The 17,045-nt window shown below is 43.7% G+C and overlaps 1 protein-coding gene across 1 annotated transcript in view; it reads left to right on the forward strand.

The window, feature by feature from the left end:
• The window catches only part of PLEKHG7 (pleckstrin homology and RhoGEF domain containing G7), a 59,651-nt gene that overhangs the window by 2,824 nt on the left and 39,782 nt on the right, over window positions 1-17,045 (forward strand). The window contains 3 exon segments of the mRNA XM_043564289.1: window positions 11,017-11,077; window positions 11,079-11,145; window positions 14,480-14,526. Coding sequence (XP_043420224.1) covers window positions 11,017-11,077; window positions 11,079-11,145; window positions 14,480-14,526 — 175 coding nt within the window.

Genomic DNA, 17,045 nt, shown 5'->3' on the forward strand with positions numbered 1-17,045 from the left:
GGTCTTGATGTCAAGTTTGGGCATCTGACCTCGGCTCAGGTCATGATGCTGTTCACAAGTTTGAGCCCTATGTTGGGCTCTGTGCTGACAGCTCAGAGCCTGGAGCCTACTTCGGATTTTGTCTCCCTCTCTCTCTGCCCCTCCCCCTCTCGTTCTCTCCGTCTCTCTCTCTCTCTCCTCTTTCTCAAAAATAAAACATTAAAATAAATTAAAATTTTAAAAAAGAATGCTTCCCAGAGCAGGTAAAATCTGTGTGTAGCTCTGATTATAAGATAAGTTAGCAGACATATAGTTTAAGTGATAGGACACAAACAACCAGCCAGTTGCAAAAGATAGCAGGCAGGTAATTTTTACTGACATGCAGAATCTTTGTAAGATGATAACAAAACTAGTTTTGGTAAATTCAAAGGAACAACTTGGCAGGGAACCTGGGTGACTTAGTCAGTTACTTGTCCGATTCTTGATTTTGGCTCAAGTCATGATCTCACGGTGGTGACATTGAGCCCCGCATCAGGCTCCACACTGAGCATGAGCCTACTTAAAGTTCTCTTTCCCTCTGCCCCTCTCCCCTGCTCTGTTTTTTTCTCTCTCAAAAAAGTGTTTTTAATAAAATAAATGAATGAATGACTAAATAATATGTCTATTAAATGATATAAAGCATGAGCTAGCAAACTACGGCCTCTAGGCCAAATTCAGTCCTCCATCTGTTTTCGTAAATACTTTCGCTGGAACACAGCCACACCCTCTGATTTGAAAACTGGTCTTGGCCGCTCTTACAAGCCAATGGCAGAGTTGCACTACAGTCATTACACAGACCATAGTGCCCATCAAAGCGTAAAATGTTAACAACCTGGCAGTTTATTAAAAAAGTTTGCTGACCCCTAGGATATTCAATGAAGAAGTGCTTGCCTATATGTGTATCAGTCAGTCACAACATTTTTTGCCTTATAGAATAGACATGAACCCTTTTGTAAAAATACTGATTCTTCTTTTATTATGGGGTTTTAACATGTGGCCTGACAATTGAGCAGGCTCATCTCAGTTCTGAAATCAGCTCAGGGTTATGACCTTGATTCCAGGTTTTCGTGAACTTTTTTTTTCTTGCTGCCATTCCCTCTCTCCCTCTGTACTATTCCTTTGAACTCACACTCACTCCAAACCTTCTCCTATCACCAAAATACACCTTCTGGAAAAAAAATCTTTATAGTTCATTCTTACTAAAGTGTGAAGGACTTTAGGCTTAAGGGATATCTGTGCCCATCTTTCCAAATAGAGCAGTGTATCCTTTCCTTTTGGGGGAGGAATTCCTCCCTAAACCTATGTCTAAGACACTGATGCATTTCTTTTCCATTTGTCCGCTTCCAGAGTCAAGACCTTCCTGAGGGCAGAGACCTCTTATTTACCTTTAATCTTTGTAAGACGATGCCTAGGTCACGTAGTCGGTTGGCAGGCAGGCTGGCAGGTGGCTTGACTTACAGTGTCACTTATCAATCCCTGATTTGTGTTTTGACAGAGGACATGACTTGAGGCCAAATGATGAAGGTGTGTTGGTGGGATTTCAAACATCAGGAAGCAAACAGGGAGATTTTATGGGCAGGGAGATCTTTCTAGCCCCCTTAAAATTTGTAACAGAAAGCCGTCTGCCTCACTTAATTTTTCAGTCTTCCCTGAAGCTGAAAACGGAAATGGACAAACCACCTCTAGGAACCATGCTGGGCGTGTCTGACCACAGCAAACCCCTCAGGCATAGGCTCCTCTTAAGAATGTAACAGACCCCACCTACTCTCTCTGAGGTTTCCCTTAGGAATTTGACAAAAGACCTAAGTATGGCCCCAGACCACCCCTCATACAATGGAAATGAGCCAATCAGGAATGGACAACCCAGCACCTAGAGCTCTTGGGGTAGAACCTGAGAAGGAACAAGGGGGAAGGGAGGGGGTGGTGACCGGAACCTTATAAACAAGGACCCTCCCCTATACTCCTGGGGCATCACTTTGGAATGTCCCCTCTCTGTAAAAAGAGCTGTCCTACTATTCTCCTTTTCTAATCTTATATTCTAATAAATTTTTGCCTGCTGCTCATTTCGTGTCCACCTCTTCTTTCTTTGAAGCGGTGAGACAATGAATCCTGAGTATTGTGGTAAAAAGCCCTACAACAGTAACATCGGCACAAAACCCAAATAGCAAGATACGCAAAAATCTCTCGAGGAAGAAACCAGACAAAAACATTGAATGCCAGTAAGACATCCCCCACCCCCCCCCCCCACCCCCAAGTCAGATCTGAAGTAGCACAACATAGTGTTAGGGAGCTTTTAGAATCAAACTCCCTGAGTTTGAACCCTGTTTCTCTCTGGCAGTGTGGTCTCAGGCATGGTTTAACTCAAAACCTCAAAATCTTCAGCTGTGAAATGGGGATGCAAATAGTACTCATCTAATAGGCTTTGGATGTGGTAAATAGAGCAACACAAATATTAGTGTTTTGTTTTTTTTTAAACCATGTACTCATTCATTCATCAAGCACTTCCTGTATGCAAGTTACGGACCTATTCTTTCTAAGATATTCTGATCTCAGAGTAAAATGGTCTATCACCCGAAGTTCACCTGAGGTGTCTGAACATTAGATTCAATACAATGTTATATCCTCCACAGACTTTTATTTAAAACCTGACATACACGTAGCACTGTCTCTAAAGCTTGGGTGGCACCCAAGAGGGAGAACACCCTGTCCTGGCTCTTGCAGAGCCTAGAAGCTTGTTAGAAATGTATTAACTAGAGACTAATAGATTGTATATTGATCGTTGGGTTGTTTAGGGTTTTTTTTAGCTGTTTTGAAAGATTTTACACTCCACAGCATCATATTTTACTGGATTGCACTTTCTCTTTTTCTCTCCATGTTATTGCGATATAATTGACATACAACATAGTGTAAGTTTAAGGTGTATATTACAACGATTTGATATATGTATATATTGCAAACTGATCACCACCATAAGTTTAGTTAACATCCATCACCTCATATAGTTGCAACTTTTTTGCCCTTTGTGGTAAGATAGACGGCATGTTGTTACTTAGTCAGAAGGGGAGACTGGGGTCTCAGGGAGGCTGAGCTGGGCGTGGCTGGAGGGCAAGGCTGCCGGCCAGCTTCCTTTCACAGCAGGAACCGTGTGTTACTCTTCCACTGGCATCGGCTCCTCTAGAACGGACGCTCCATGTACGCAGGGATCATGTCTGTTTTGTTCATTCCTATATCCTTAGTGCCTAGAACACAGCCTGGCGCATAGTGCATGTTTATTTAAGAAAAAAGGAAGTTAGTCGGTGAGTTAGTTAAGTTAGGACAAGCCTGGTAGGGGAAATTGTATGATCCCTTTTGTGTTTTGTATATTTTCTCCTCCGGATACTTTTCTCCCTCCAGCATCTTGTAACCTTCCCCATCTTCCCAGTCTGAATTGTGTTTCTCTCTTAAGTGTACCTGGAGTTGCTGGGCATTTGCACAACTATTGCCTCTTCCCCCTGGGCTGTGTTGCAACTTCCATTCCACAAGGACAGTAGCCTGAAAAGCTGGTGAGAGCGGGCAGCTACCAGTACCAGCAGCTGCCCTGGGGCCTGGCCCACACATGTGTTTGGTAACTACTGCGGGGTGAGCCCTGGAGGTCACAGCTTTGGGAGTTCTCCACACTGATGAGACTTCACAGGCTGGCTCTGTTCTGTGTTGAAACTGGCTTGTCAGGGATGAGTCTTCTGTATGTTCACTCTACATTCATGAAGGGGCCACTATGTATCAGGCCCTGGACAAGAGCCACAGGCTCACTGTCCTTTCTGAAGTCTCAGTTGGATTCTAGAAAATGGAATCTTTTGGTAGAAAGTTGAGCTGGAAATTATAGTCAAACAGGAAAAGGAACGTTCCCAATTATCTTCTGAGACTCGTAACGGAAAAATATATCCCAGATTTCACCGACTGGCAATCTATTTGTCATTTCTCTGTTGATTATTTTAAAAGGGGATATTTGGGGCGCCTGGGTGGCTCAGTCAGTTGAGAGTCCAACTCTTGGTTTTGTCTCAAGTCATGATCCCAGGGTCGTGGGATCAAACCCATGTGAGGCTCCGGGCTGAGTGTGGCACTTGCTTAAGATTCTCTCTCTCCCTCTGCCCCTCTCCACCGCTCATGTGCTCTCTCTCTCTCTCTTTCTCTCTCTCTCTCCCTTTGGCCCTCTCTCCCCTGCCTATTCTCTCTCTTTAAAAATAAAATTAGGGGCAACTGGGTGGCTCAGTCCATTAAGTGTCCAGCTTCGGCTCAGGTCATGATCTCACGGTTTGTGGATTCAAGCCCCACGTCAGGCTTTGTGTTGACAGCTCAGAGCTTGGAGCCTGCTTCGGATTCTGTCTCTCTTTCATTCTGCCCCTCCCCCTCTCATTCTCTCTCTCTCTCTCTCTCTCTCTCTCTCTCTCTCTCGAATAAACATTAAAAATAATAAAAAAATTAAAATTAAAAAATAAGAAAAAATAAAAGGAGATAGATATTTTTTAAGATTGTTGCTGATTCTTAATTTGCTCGTCTTGTATAATCAACCCATAGTTCTAAGCAAGCATTCCAAATTGCACTGTCTCTCTTGCATAGAGTAAAACACCATGGTTCTTAAAATAGAATACCTACCTTGTCTAGTCACACAATTACTGGAAAACCACCTGCTGGAAAAGGTGTATTTACCATGAATTTTACTATCAGGCAAGGATATCACATCCGAGGAATGCAGCCTGATGAGCTTGCCTGGTAAGAAAGAAACCACTGGGCAACATTCATAACAGGAGGAAGAGTTAGATTATGCCTTATCCAAAATATAGTACCTTCAATAAGATTTTTATGTCATTAAGACACACATATCACCATAGGGCAGCAAGTAACCCCCGTAATCTCTAGTATTTTTCATTATTTTCCTTTAAAATTTGCACCCAGGAATTAGAAGCCAACAGTTCTTGGTTTAAGCCCATTGCAAAAAAATGCAAATGATGCACTAGTCATATTTCTAAAGGAGGAGCTTTAATTATTCATCTTCAAACATTTCTGCCAAGATAAAGGTCACCGTATAATTACTGCTCCCACCCACTGGCCACTGGCATGGAAACTGAGAGCAGTGCTCCTAAATCCTTGATTCACCAGAGACAGAAAGGGTCTCACTACGGGTGTTTTCCACATAAGGAAGCTGAGGCCCAGGAAGACCCCATGCCAAGGTCAAACGTAATGAAGGTCAGAGTTGGGAATCAAGTTGGCCAGTGCCCTTGCCACTCACTCGCACTACCCCCTTTATTAGTCTTCTGTGGCCTCTATAATAAATTACCACTAACCAGGAGACTTAAACAAAGAGAAATTTACGCTTTCACAGTTCTGGAAGTCAGAAATCCAAAATCAAGGAACTGGCAGAGCTGGGCTCCTTCCGAAGGTTCTAGGGAAGGACCTTTCCTTGCTTCTTCATCCGGGTGTTCCTTGGCTGGGGCTGCACCACTTTAATCTCTGCCTCTATCTTCAGATAACCTTCTTTCCTCTCTATGTCTATTCTCACCCTGTCTCTTATTAGTACACGTGTAGATGGATTTAGGGCCCACCCAGATAATCCAGAACAATCTCATCTCTAGTTCTTTCATTTAATTACACCTGCAAAGACTTTAGCCAAATAAGATCCCAGGTACGGGTTCCAGAGTTTAAGACATGGACCTATCTTTCGAGGAGCTTCCATTCAACCCACTCCGTTTCTTCTTCTACCCAATGTAACCATCATTATATCAATTAAAAAATAAATAAATAAATGTAGTGCTCTAACATGGTTTGTAGTATCTTTCTCTTCCCCCTATTTACAAGTCCAACTTGCATATTTAAACTTTGAATTCTGGCTCTGTGTTCACTAGCAAGGCAACCTTAAGTAAGTTGTTTATCTTTCCCTATAAGCTTCAGCTTTCTTGGCTCTAGAATGAGAACAGTAAATTCTACTTTGCAGGGTGCTTGGGAAAATCTACATGATAATGATGTTAAAATACTTAAGTGGCCAATAAGTGCCAGCTGATTTTAAATTAGAATAAAATATTTACCAAGACCAATCTGTTCTTTACCATGTGTATGCATTCGAGGTCCACGGTATGGGGGTTGGGGACACATCTCCACCTGCCAGAAACTTTTCTGGCACTAACGTGTAAGAGTAGGCTCATTGTTGACTGTTGATGCATGGGTGTGTGGCCTGCTCAGCAGTGGGAGGAGAATTCTCTGGATTCTCTAAATTGTTGCTGTCCCAGCCCACACCACGGACCTTTGAATCTTCAGTGGAAGATAGAATAAGGAGACGTTCTGGTACCAGAAAGGAGACAAGATTATTCCAGCAACTATGGGACTAGTCCCTTGGTATACGACTCCCCTGGGGCAACGCAACTCAGGATTAGAGTGGTTGTGTTTGGGTTTCTGGATGCTGTGTGGGGTGGAGAGGGAGGGGAGGGGGGATAGGCCGACCAGCCCAAGAGGGCTGCAAAGTCTGGGTCAGGTACCTGGTTACACAACCTCCTGGGTCCAGAATTTCATCCTGAAGCAAATAACCAGAATAGCCAAGCATCGAACGAGCAAACAAAAAAGAAAAATGCGTTTCTCAAGGATGTTTGTTTAGTTGTGCGCTTCCAAACAAATAAAGGCAGCATAAGTTATACTGTATTTACACAGAGACAACAGACTGCCAGCCACACCCCAAACCCCAAACATGTTTGTATTTATTGTTAGTCCATCTCCTAGTCTGACCTCTCTGTGAGGAAATTAGGTTTCAAAACCTTCCTTCCACCCCCTTCCACACAGTATGCCACTACCCTATGCACACACCATTTTGTTTGGGAGAGGGAAATAAAAAATTCTGAATTTGTTCCAGTAATTGTTTCTAGTGAATAATCAGTCCAGAACTAGACACAAGGATCCTGCACGCATGCCATTTTTCCATAGAAAGCAATTCTATTTGTAAGAACAAAACGAAGATAACCAGTTTGGAATCACCAACACCCCTCTTACCATGAGACCTAAATTCAAAGTCATTCTGAATTCTCTGCAACCATTTGCATTAACGTCATTAATCCAATGATCCTAACAGGCCTGGCTGCCACAGACATGGGGTTCTTGAGAGAGTACCCAGAAATCTAATCCACTGTCAGGCATGGGTGATGCAGGGGCAGGTTTTCTATACCAATTCGTGTCTCTTCATGTTACTATATGCAGATGTTCTTTCTTATTGTTTTCCTAGGTCTTCATATAATTACCCTGTGGTTCTTGATATTTTTATTAACCCATGGCTGCTTCTTATGAACATAAAAGGGCCATGTCCACACAGATTCTGTTTTCCCCTTCCAGGGCATGCCCACCTTTCCAGAATGAGCATCATTGGGTTTTGAACACCAAGGCAACAAAGCCGAGGTCAGGGCTCAAGGGCTGTGCCAGCCAGTTGTCTTCCCCCTGCTCCATATGTGCAAACTGAACTCCCAAACCTGGTCTGTGTGCTCCTAAATGGATGCTTTATGTCAGAAGGTATCCTGGATAAGGTAGAAATGGATAGAGTAATTTAACTACCTCTAATGAGGGGGGGGGGGGAGGGGGGAGGAGGATTCATACTGCACTTTGTTGTTGTGAATGCATATGATTATTTATTTATGACTTAGAATGGGAAAGCACATTCATTAGAGGACTGTCTGTGTATCTTTCTATAGATCAACGTGTCTATTCCTTTAAGAAGCTTATTTGAATACCTGCTCTATGTCAAGTGCTATGCGAGGTACTTGGGTTCTGTAATATATAAGACACAGCATGAGCCTTCCTGAAATCATTATAGAGTAAAAAGACAAGGTGAGGGTAGAAGAGGGAGGGAGAGAGAGGGATGGCTCTTCCTGAGAGGATCAGAACAGACTTTTGGAGGAAGAGAGTCAAAGCTGGAATTTAGACATGTATGTGGGTTTGTTTGCCAGGCAAAATGGAGATCGGAAGGCAGATGGGAGCTACCTGAGCCAAGGTGCGGAGACGTGAAGGGCAGGGTACATTTAAAGAACAGCGAGCAGCTTGCTATCACTGGATTACACATTCTGCAAGAGTTCATATCAGGAAACGACAAATGACGATTCTGGGCATGTGAGAACCCTCACATGAAATGCTTACGTTTCATTTATTCAAGAAATGTTTGTTGAGCTCATACTAAACAGAAGGATTTAGAACAGGAGCTAGGAGCTTAGGGTAAGGGAGGAGATAAGACATAAATCTGCAAACCACCTTATAAAGTAAGACACTTTCCACGAGGGAGGCAACATCAGAGAGGTATTTCATTCGTGTGCCTCAATAACGATGGATTGAATACTAAATGGATACTCACTACATTAAGAAATAAGACATGTTTGGCAAGGAGCTGGCAATCTAGTAGAATAAATAGAACATCATATCACAGTTTATTCAATAAGCAATGTAATAGCGTTTATTGACAGCTTACTAAGTTCCAGACACCGATCTAAGTGCTTTATGTTGATTAACTTCAATCGTCCTCACCCAATAGGTAAATATCATTATTGTCTACATTTCACAAATGGCAACATCAGGCCCAGAGAGGTTATTAACTCCCTCAATCACAGCTAAGATTAAAATCCAGACAATTTGTCTCTACATTCTTACCCATCACTCCAGAGAACTATGAAAGCAGGGGAGAGAAACACAAGCCAGCCTAGACATGGCTGGGGAAGACTCGTCCTTTTATTCCACGAGTAGTTATAGGATTATAGTTATCGCTTATAGAATCTTAGGAAACTACCAAACTTCTGATACTCACCAGATTATGAAACATCTAGAGTTCAAGTTCAAGGGTAAACCTTTTCCCCAAAATCCAACTAGGTTACATTTCTCACTCACATGATTAAAATTTTTCCATGCCCCATCCAATCCAGGTTCATCTATCCCCTCAAACACCAACTCTAATCATATGCTTCTAGGATCTTTATCAAGAGAAGTATAAATTTAATGGGGAAACTGCTAATATTTCTTTTCAGGGATCCCCTTACAGGCTCCCAGCATTTTATGTTATCTAATGGCTTTGGAATGGCACTGTGAAAATTCCTGGCCGGATGTGCAAACTGTTCATTTATTATGTATCAGTTGAATTATCTTACATCCAATGAAATTAGAATATATTTCTCATTCAAATCACTGTAACTTTTCCATCTCCGAATTCAGCCCCCTCTATCCTCATAACCACTATAGGCATTGGGTTGGCAAATAGCAAGAAGGGGAGAATTGTAAGAAGTTAATGATTTTCGAATCATCTCTAATGATCTTATTATGAAACCTCATCATATATAGATGGTAAAAGAGTCACAAGAGGTCCAAATGCCAAAAGATGACCTTGTTCTTAGAGAAGGAAGTCCAGGATGGAGAGATCTGTGTAAGTTAGGATAGCATTTGCCTGCAGGTAACAGAATCCAACTAGAATGACCTAGACAAATAAAGAGTGTTTCTCCTGTAATATGACCAGAGCCCAGGCCAGGTGTCAGCAACCTGCCAGGCTCCTTCTGTTTTTCTGTTCTGCTGTTATCTTTGCAAGACCACTGGTATGCTTTCAGATACCAAGCCATATTCCAGACCACAAGAAGAGCAAAGATCAGGGATGCCTGGGTGGCTTCGTTGGTTGAGTGTCATGACTTGGGTCATGATCTCACAGTTCATGAGTTCGAGCCTCACCTCAAGCCCCATGTCAGGCTCTGTGCTGATAGCTCAGATTCTGTGTCTCCCTCTCTCTGTACCTCCCCTGTTTGTTCTCTGATTCTCTCTTTCAAAAATAAATAAACATACCATATATATATATAAATATTATATATATTTTTTATATATATATTATGGCTATATGTATATATAAAAGACAGAAGCTACCAACTCTGTCCCCTTTGAGAAAGTTTTTCCAGAAGCCGCATCCTGCAACTCCTGCTTAAACCTCATTGCCATATTTGAGTCACATGGCCTCAGAGCAAGTCAGCATGTTAATTCTGCACCTGCCGCCAAGCAAAGCAGGGTTTTTGTAGCAAGAAAAATGGAGAGCACACATGTTGGGTTAGTGCCTAGCAGTACCTGCACCATTATCTTAAAATTTTCCAATGAAGATAATAGAGAGGGAGAAGACCAGAGAAAGATCAAGTCAAAACAGATTTTAAAACTCAAGGGCACACAGCTAATTAAACACCAGCCTAATGTGAAGTATTTTCCCTTTTAAGTTACTTAACAGATAATCCCTGGCCCTAAATCTCACAAGATGACTAGGAGTCGGGCTTGGGGAGGGCAGGAAGAGGGCAAACACCGCCAGTGTGGGCCGCTCTGTGTGGAAATTACAATCCATTCCCTGTTTCCAGAAAACAAATTGCAAACTAAGGAATATCAAGAAGGTAAATGGGCCACATCATGAGAGGCTCATGTGTGTGCTTAAAAACATGTCTTTCTGGTACAAGACAAAGAGCCAGTGAAGTGTCTGAAGCCAAGAAGGACTCAGTCACGCATACATTTTAGATAACTTGGATTCCAAGGGGGGTGCTGGTGGCCACATCCATGGATCCTACTCACCTGGGAGGCAGTGTGCATCTTTTGCACATGATTTACTTCTGCCTTTGAGGGCTTTCTCCTGGTATCCTTCTGAGTCAGAACATTTCAGTCAGGTATGTTTGCATTGACATTTCCAGGTGAGCTCTCCCGTTTGCGGGTCAATCAAAATCGTGAATGGTCAATAAGCCTCCCAAAGGTGTTGAGTACATGCGAGTGAGTGAGTGAGTGAGTGTGTGTGTGTGTGTGTGTGTGTGTAAGAGAGAGAGAGAGAGAGAGAGATCACAGCCTTCCTGTGCTTGGAATGTGTAGTGGCCTCCAAGTCCTTCTGAGAAAGCGGCCATTAACCAGGCGGCTGGCAGTCATTTCCAGATGCCCAAAGGAGGCCCAAGGGAGGACCCTCTCTGTGTGCCAGCTCTAAGCTCTCCTTTCATCTCTCAAGCACAGGTTCTATGAGCATGGGCAGGGTTTTGCGGTGCTCAACTTCCCTGGACTTGAGGTGTTCCCATGGGAACATTCTGGTGTCAGATGTAGCTGCAGATTACCTGTGCCACCCCCTTCTGCTACCGAATTCAGGTCCCATTTGCTCCTTCTCCTTTCACTGCAGACATGTCATGGGGACAGCTATTGTGACGAGTAGGGAAGGGGGTCTTCAAAATATTTCATAACTAATAGAACGTGTGCAGCAACCAGTTAGAATGCATGTGTCACCAATCAGGACAGGCATCGGCCATGAATTATTGGAACCAGCTGAATACCAGTCTTGGTATTAGGCGTTAACTTACAGAGATGTATAAGGTATGGGTCTTCTCTCAAAATCTCCTCTTGTCAAATAATTTACCCCAGGTCTAGGACCTAGAATAGGTTCACCAGTGACAGTCACCATCGGGGAGCAGAATGCTCTCTCTGTGCTGGGGGGCACCTTCCCATCATTGTTGTATTGGTGACCCCACCTCCCTCCTGGCCTTCAGACTGGCACTGATTTTCCATCCAGGGTGGTGGCATGTGGAGGCAGAGGTCTTGGTGACAACAGATTACTGTTAGAGCAGATTAGAGAGGGGCAGGTTTAGGGCTAAATTGTCTGCATCTTCAACTTGGTTGTGAAAGAAAAGAACAATCGTGCTGTTCTGGGGACATCCTCCATGAGTCTGAACGTGAACTTTGAAAGCTGAAGGTTATCCTTCCTGGTAGTCTTTAAATGGGTTTTGTTTTTAGCGGTGCCCTCTTTACAAAAGCATTCTTATTTGGAAATCCAATCCAGGTGGAATTGCATTGCTGGAAGCTGGGGAAAGTCCCACAGGCTCACCTTCAAGGCATCCCCAGAAGCCCTGGACCCCTGACAACACCAGGCTCATTCCTCATTCACAAAAGGGGGAAAGCGAGACTCGGAAGTGATCTAGGCCTGGTGTCGGACGGCTTGAGTCAGACAAATGGCACCTAGGCTTTTAACTGCTAACCATACCCTTCCTCCCCCTCCGTCCCCTTTCCCCCCTTCCCCCTCCAGCCAGCTTGCTTCGGCCACTCAGCATGGGCAGCGGCAGGTTCTGTGTGTGGAACCAGGAAGCCACTAGTGAATAAATCATAGCTAATATTTGTTTGCTCCTCACTCTTTAGGGATCCCTTTCACCTCTTCTGTCTTATATGACACAACAATCTGAAAGGGCGGACCTATGCCACCGACCATGCCTCCTCCCCTTGAGTAACCTCCCACTCACCTGTTCAAACTTCCGGATCAAAACACACCCGGCGACCTGCATAACAGGACTCCGACCCTTCCCCAGCCAATTGGCTGAGGCCACAGCCATTACCTCACCAACTGCCCCTAGACCCCAATAAAACCTTTGTGCTTTTGAAACTCGCTCTCTCTCCCTGGTATCTCACCGCTGCGTCGATGCAGGTAGGGGATTGAGCTCGAGCTAGCTCGAATAAAGGCTCTTTTGCTTTTGCATCAGACTCGGCTCCCTGGTGGTCTTTGGGGATCACGAATTCTGGGCATAACAAATCCACATGAACATGTACTGTCTTGTAGGACATAATAACCCAAATGAAACAATCAAGTGGGGTTAAGCAATCTACTCAAGGACAGATCCCTAGAAATTAGAACTCATTCTAAACACAGCAGACGCTTAGCACAAGTTAGTACACTTTGAGAGCAAATGCTCTGCATGGATTAACACCCAGAGCGGTGTTTCCCAAAGACTGGTGGCCCCAGAGCAGAGCTTCCATATTAACTTGAGAAACTGTCAGAAATGCAGATTCCGGGGCCCATGCCAGACCTTTTAAATTAGAAACTTCAGGGGTGGAGCCCCAAACACAGCAACCTATTTTTTTTAACAAGACCTCCAGTTGATTCTGATGCCAGCTAAAAAGTTTGGGAACCTCCACACTAAGGAACACAGTCATATTTCGATCTCCCATGCAGCCCTTACTGGGGGGCCCTCTGAAGAGCAAATGGGAGATGTCCCTTCCCCTGGGACCTCAGACCTCAGCGGTAACTGGCCCTGCCTGCATTTATGTCAGGAAGGAGCCCAGGAAAGTCTGCACCATTCATGGTGCTTCTAAATCATACTAATTGTTCTCTCTTGTGTGCCTACCATCATGGGAAATACCACATAGTATAAGATATGCAACATCTTCCACGGTACCCCACCGCATCTCCTTTTCAAGGAGTTTCGAACAGAGTCTCCAAGTCCCAAAATCATGGTACGTGCAGTGCTTCCCAAGCTTTGATGTGCAAATGTGTCATTTAAAGATATTGTTGAAATAGAGATTCTGTTTCAGCAAAACTCAGTACTTGATACAGATAATAAGATTGTGGATTCAATAAAGACTTTCAAGCTTCTCCTGAACACTTGTGTCTCTTCCCCAAGGCCCTAAAATTATCCCCAAAGTTAGAAAAGCAGAGAGAAATTTGCTAAGACCAGAGACCCCAATTATTGCCGTTCAAATTGGACATAATAATTTACCACTGGGCATTCGAGGGCTAAGAGTTGCGAAGCTGATTCGTCCCTACCGAGATTCCACCATCTCTCCTTTAAAAAGATCAATAAGGTGGTCAGAATGAGCGAGATAATCAGCTAGACAGTTGCCTTTCAGGGTTCCAGTAGGAAAAGTCCCTCAAGCGCATCCTTTGTAGTAAGTGCTGCTTGGGTAATTGCTTCTATTTGATTGAAGTATTCTGCAGAGTCTCCTGATGAATTTAATAGATAGGAGACAGACCCACAAGACATTCATTTTGTAGACTGAGTCATCAGAGCATTTCGTCTAAACCTAAGAGACAGTTCCCAGCTTTTTCTGAGTAGCATTGCAAGTTGATGCAAATGACATAAAAATCGAGAGGCCAGAATCTAATCCCCACTTCCTGATAATCCCCAAAATGACTTTCTTCTCAATTGAAAGAAACTCCCAAGGATTATTTGGATGGTGGTCAAGGACAATAGGGCTCCTATTTCAGGAGTCCTCCTAACCACACCTGGGGATTATCAGGTCCATGCAATCTCCATGTATCAAGTCTGGCCAGGCTACTGAAGTTGCAGGTGCTGGCCTGGTGTAGGGTAGAACGGTAGAAACAGGACTTTCTGACTTCAAGAAATTACTGGACATCTTTAACGCAGTTCATAAGTTTCTCCTCAAGTGATGGGGGAAGAAAGCTAAACAATACTACAAGAGTAAAGAAGCAGGGCAATGTCACCTTAAGGTAGCCAGAGGACACCGACCTTTAAGTTGTGACATTGCTTTATTTGCTCATCTGCATAAATATAAATATTCATTCTGTGATTCTCAAGAGGAGAATCAAAGCAGGATAAATTCTGTTGGGCTCATTTGAAAGGGCAGGTTTAGTAAACCGCTGTAATGATCTGTCACCAGTTACTTGAATTACTAATATATGTTCTTTCATTTCACCTGGCAGAATCCCAAAAGCCAAGATGGTGTTTCTCCCAGAGAGGCACGGAGAGTGTTGCACATAGTCATTTTTGTTTCCATTAAGCCTCTGGTAGCTAAGAAAGTAAGAGATGGCCAAAGAGCCCCCTTCATCCCACTTTATCTTTGCGTGATAGCAGATGGCACGTGGAGTTTAACTGATATCATCGCATCCGTGACAGTGGCCGCAGAAGGTGCCAAATGATGCCATTTTGTGCAGCGAAACATGCTAATTGCCAGTGGCTAATGAGCTCTGCAAAAACAAACAAACAAACAAACAAGGAATCCTAATATTGTGATGCTTCACAACCCCAGATTTACAACTTGATACAGCTTAGGAAACAGCCCGCTCGTTGAAGTAAACTTGCACAAGCGTATGCCCCAGCTTGCAATCAGCGCCATGCACATTGGGAACGCTGAAAAATTAATGAGCTATTACAGAAACACATTCCACACGTACACATCTACTTCTGGGAAAGCCAGCTGGATTAATCCTAATAGGTTTTTAAAATTCATTCTTGATTCCATCAATTATTGAAGAGTTATAAGTCAAGATCAATGATCCCTGGTTCTTTACTACCTCAGACAAGGACTGGCCATAATCCAGCCTTTCCTTCAGGCCTGCTTCATTGACGTATAGACACGCCTACAGCCAGCAGAGCGGTAGGCCTTATGGGTAGTGGCTGTACCTCGTTCTAATAAAAAATCTACCCACGTGGCCTCCAATCAGTTTGTCATCCGTGGACACACACACACACTGATATTTTTTTTATAAGTCCTATAGTGAAATCAAAAGCCCTCTGAGGTTCCAATCTATGCTGTTCTGACTACTGCTCTGTGACCTTGGCCAAATGAATTACCCTCTCTCAGCTTCAGGTCTTTCCCTGTAAGGAAGGGATGGTAATAGTGCCTGTCTCATAAGGTGGTCATGATGAGTAAATCAGATAATGTTTGTAGGAGCTTACCACAGAGCTGGGCATGTGGTAGACACTCAGTCAGTACTGGCCACATTATTGGCAGTATTATTTTAATTGGAATTTGTAAAACTACTTGTTCTCCTAACTGAATATATGAATGACTTTCACATAATTTTTTCAAGCATAAGAAATCTATATGAGTGTCTTCGTCAGCTTGGACTGCTACCACAGACTGGCTGGCCAAAACAGCAAACACTTATTTCTCACATTCTGAAGGCTAGGAAGTCCAAGATCAAGGTGCCAGCATGGTTGAGTTATGGTGAGGGCTCTCTTCCTGGTTTGTAGGTGGCCACCTTCTCCCTGCAGCCTCACATGGCTGAGAGAGAGCACACTGGTATCTCTTCCTCTTTTTATAAGCGCCCAGGTCCTATCACAGGGGCCCCAACCTCATGACCTCATCTAAACCTAATTACCTCCCAAAGGCCCCGTCTCCAAATGTACCAATGCATTTGGCAGTTAGGGCTTTGACATACAAGTTTGGGAAAGACACATTCAGTTTGTAGGGACACAGTCTAAACATCACAAGCTTCAAATCATAAACTACTGGTTCAGTTCTGACACTGTTTGCACCAGGGTTGTTGCTCATTGTTCATTCTCATTTAACCCTTCTTTAGGGACATGATTGGGCTGTTTTCCTGGCAGATCTGAGACTGCCTGCAGTGCAGCCTTTCCTGGGCTCCTTCCTCATAAAAATGGAGGCAGGGCCCATTACTAGTCGGGTGTGAGGTGCCAGGAGAAGGGGAATCTCCCACCAGCTCTTCTCCAGAACAGGGAAGTTCTAAGAACTGCCAGGGAGATAGAACGTGCTATCAGACGAGAGAGACTTACCTAAGGAAGGGATGCTCCTACAAGTCTACTCCTAGAAGATGTCCAATCTATTTTTAAATCCGACAGGTCTAGTTTTCCCCCTAAAGGAGCAACATGTTCCACATGTGCTGGGTGACTGTATGTGCCAAGCACTGGGCTAGATATCTAAGACACCAAGATGCCCTCTCCTAACTCACAATTAAGAAGGTTGGACTGACATGAAAATGAGAAAAAAAAGAACGTGCTAAATGGCTTGCACAATGTTGGAGGTGAGTAGGCAGTGGTGGAGATCCACAAAGAGAATAATTAGGGGAATGACAAAACGTTCAGCAAATGTTCTCAGTAGTGAAGGGAAATTCATTTCTTGAAGCCTCATTTTCAAAAGGATGCAATATTTTCTCCTCTTCAAATTGACTTGTCTACTCGCTCCTTCATCTTTGGAGCCTTATTTATCAAGTAATTCATATCTCCATAAATGATAATCCACAAGAACATAACAAACGCACTGCTATGTTGTAACAGATTCCCCCAATCTATTACAGATTTTTCCTTTCTTGCCATCCTTCCTTCTCTCCTTCATTTCTTCCCAACGATCAACAGCAATATTAGTGGGGTGCTTGGGTGGCTCAGTTGGTTAAGCATCTGACTCTTGGTTTCAGCTCAAGTCATGATCTCATAGTTTGTGAGACCCAGCCCCTCATCGGGCTCCACACTGATGGCGAAGAGCCTTCTTGGGATTCTTTCTCTGCCCCTTCTCTCTCTCTCTCTCTC

This window comes from Prionailurus bengalensis, chromosome B4, assembly GCF_016509475.1.
Source record: "Prionailurus bengalensis isolate Pbe53 chromosome B4, Fcat_Pben_1.1_paternal_pri, whole genome shotgun sequence".
NCBI lineage: Eukaryota > Metazoa > Chordata > Mammalia > Carnivora > Felidae > Prionailurus > Prionailurus bengalensis.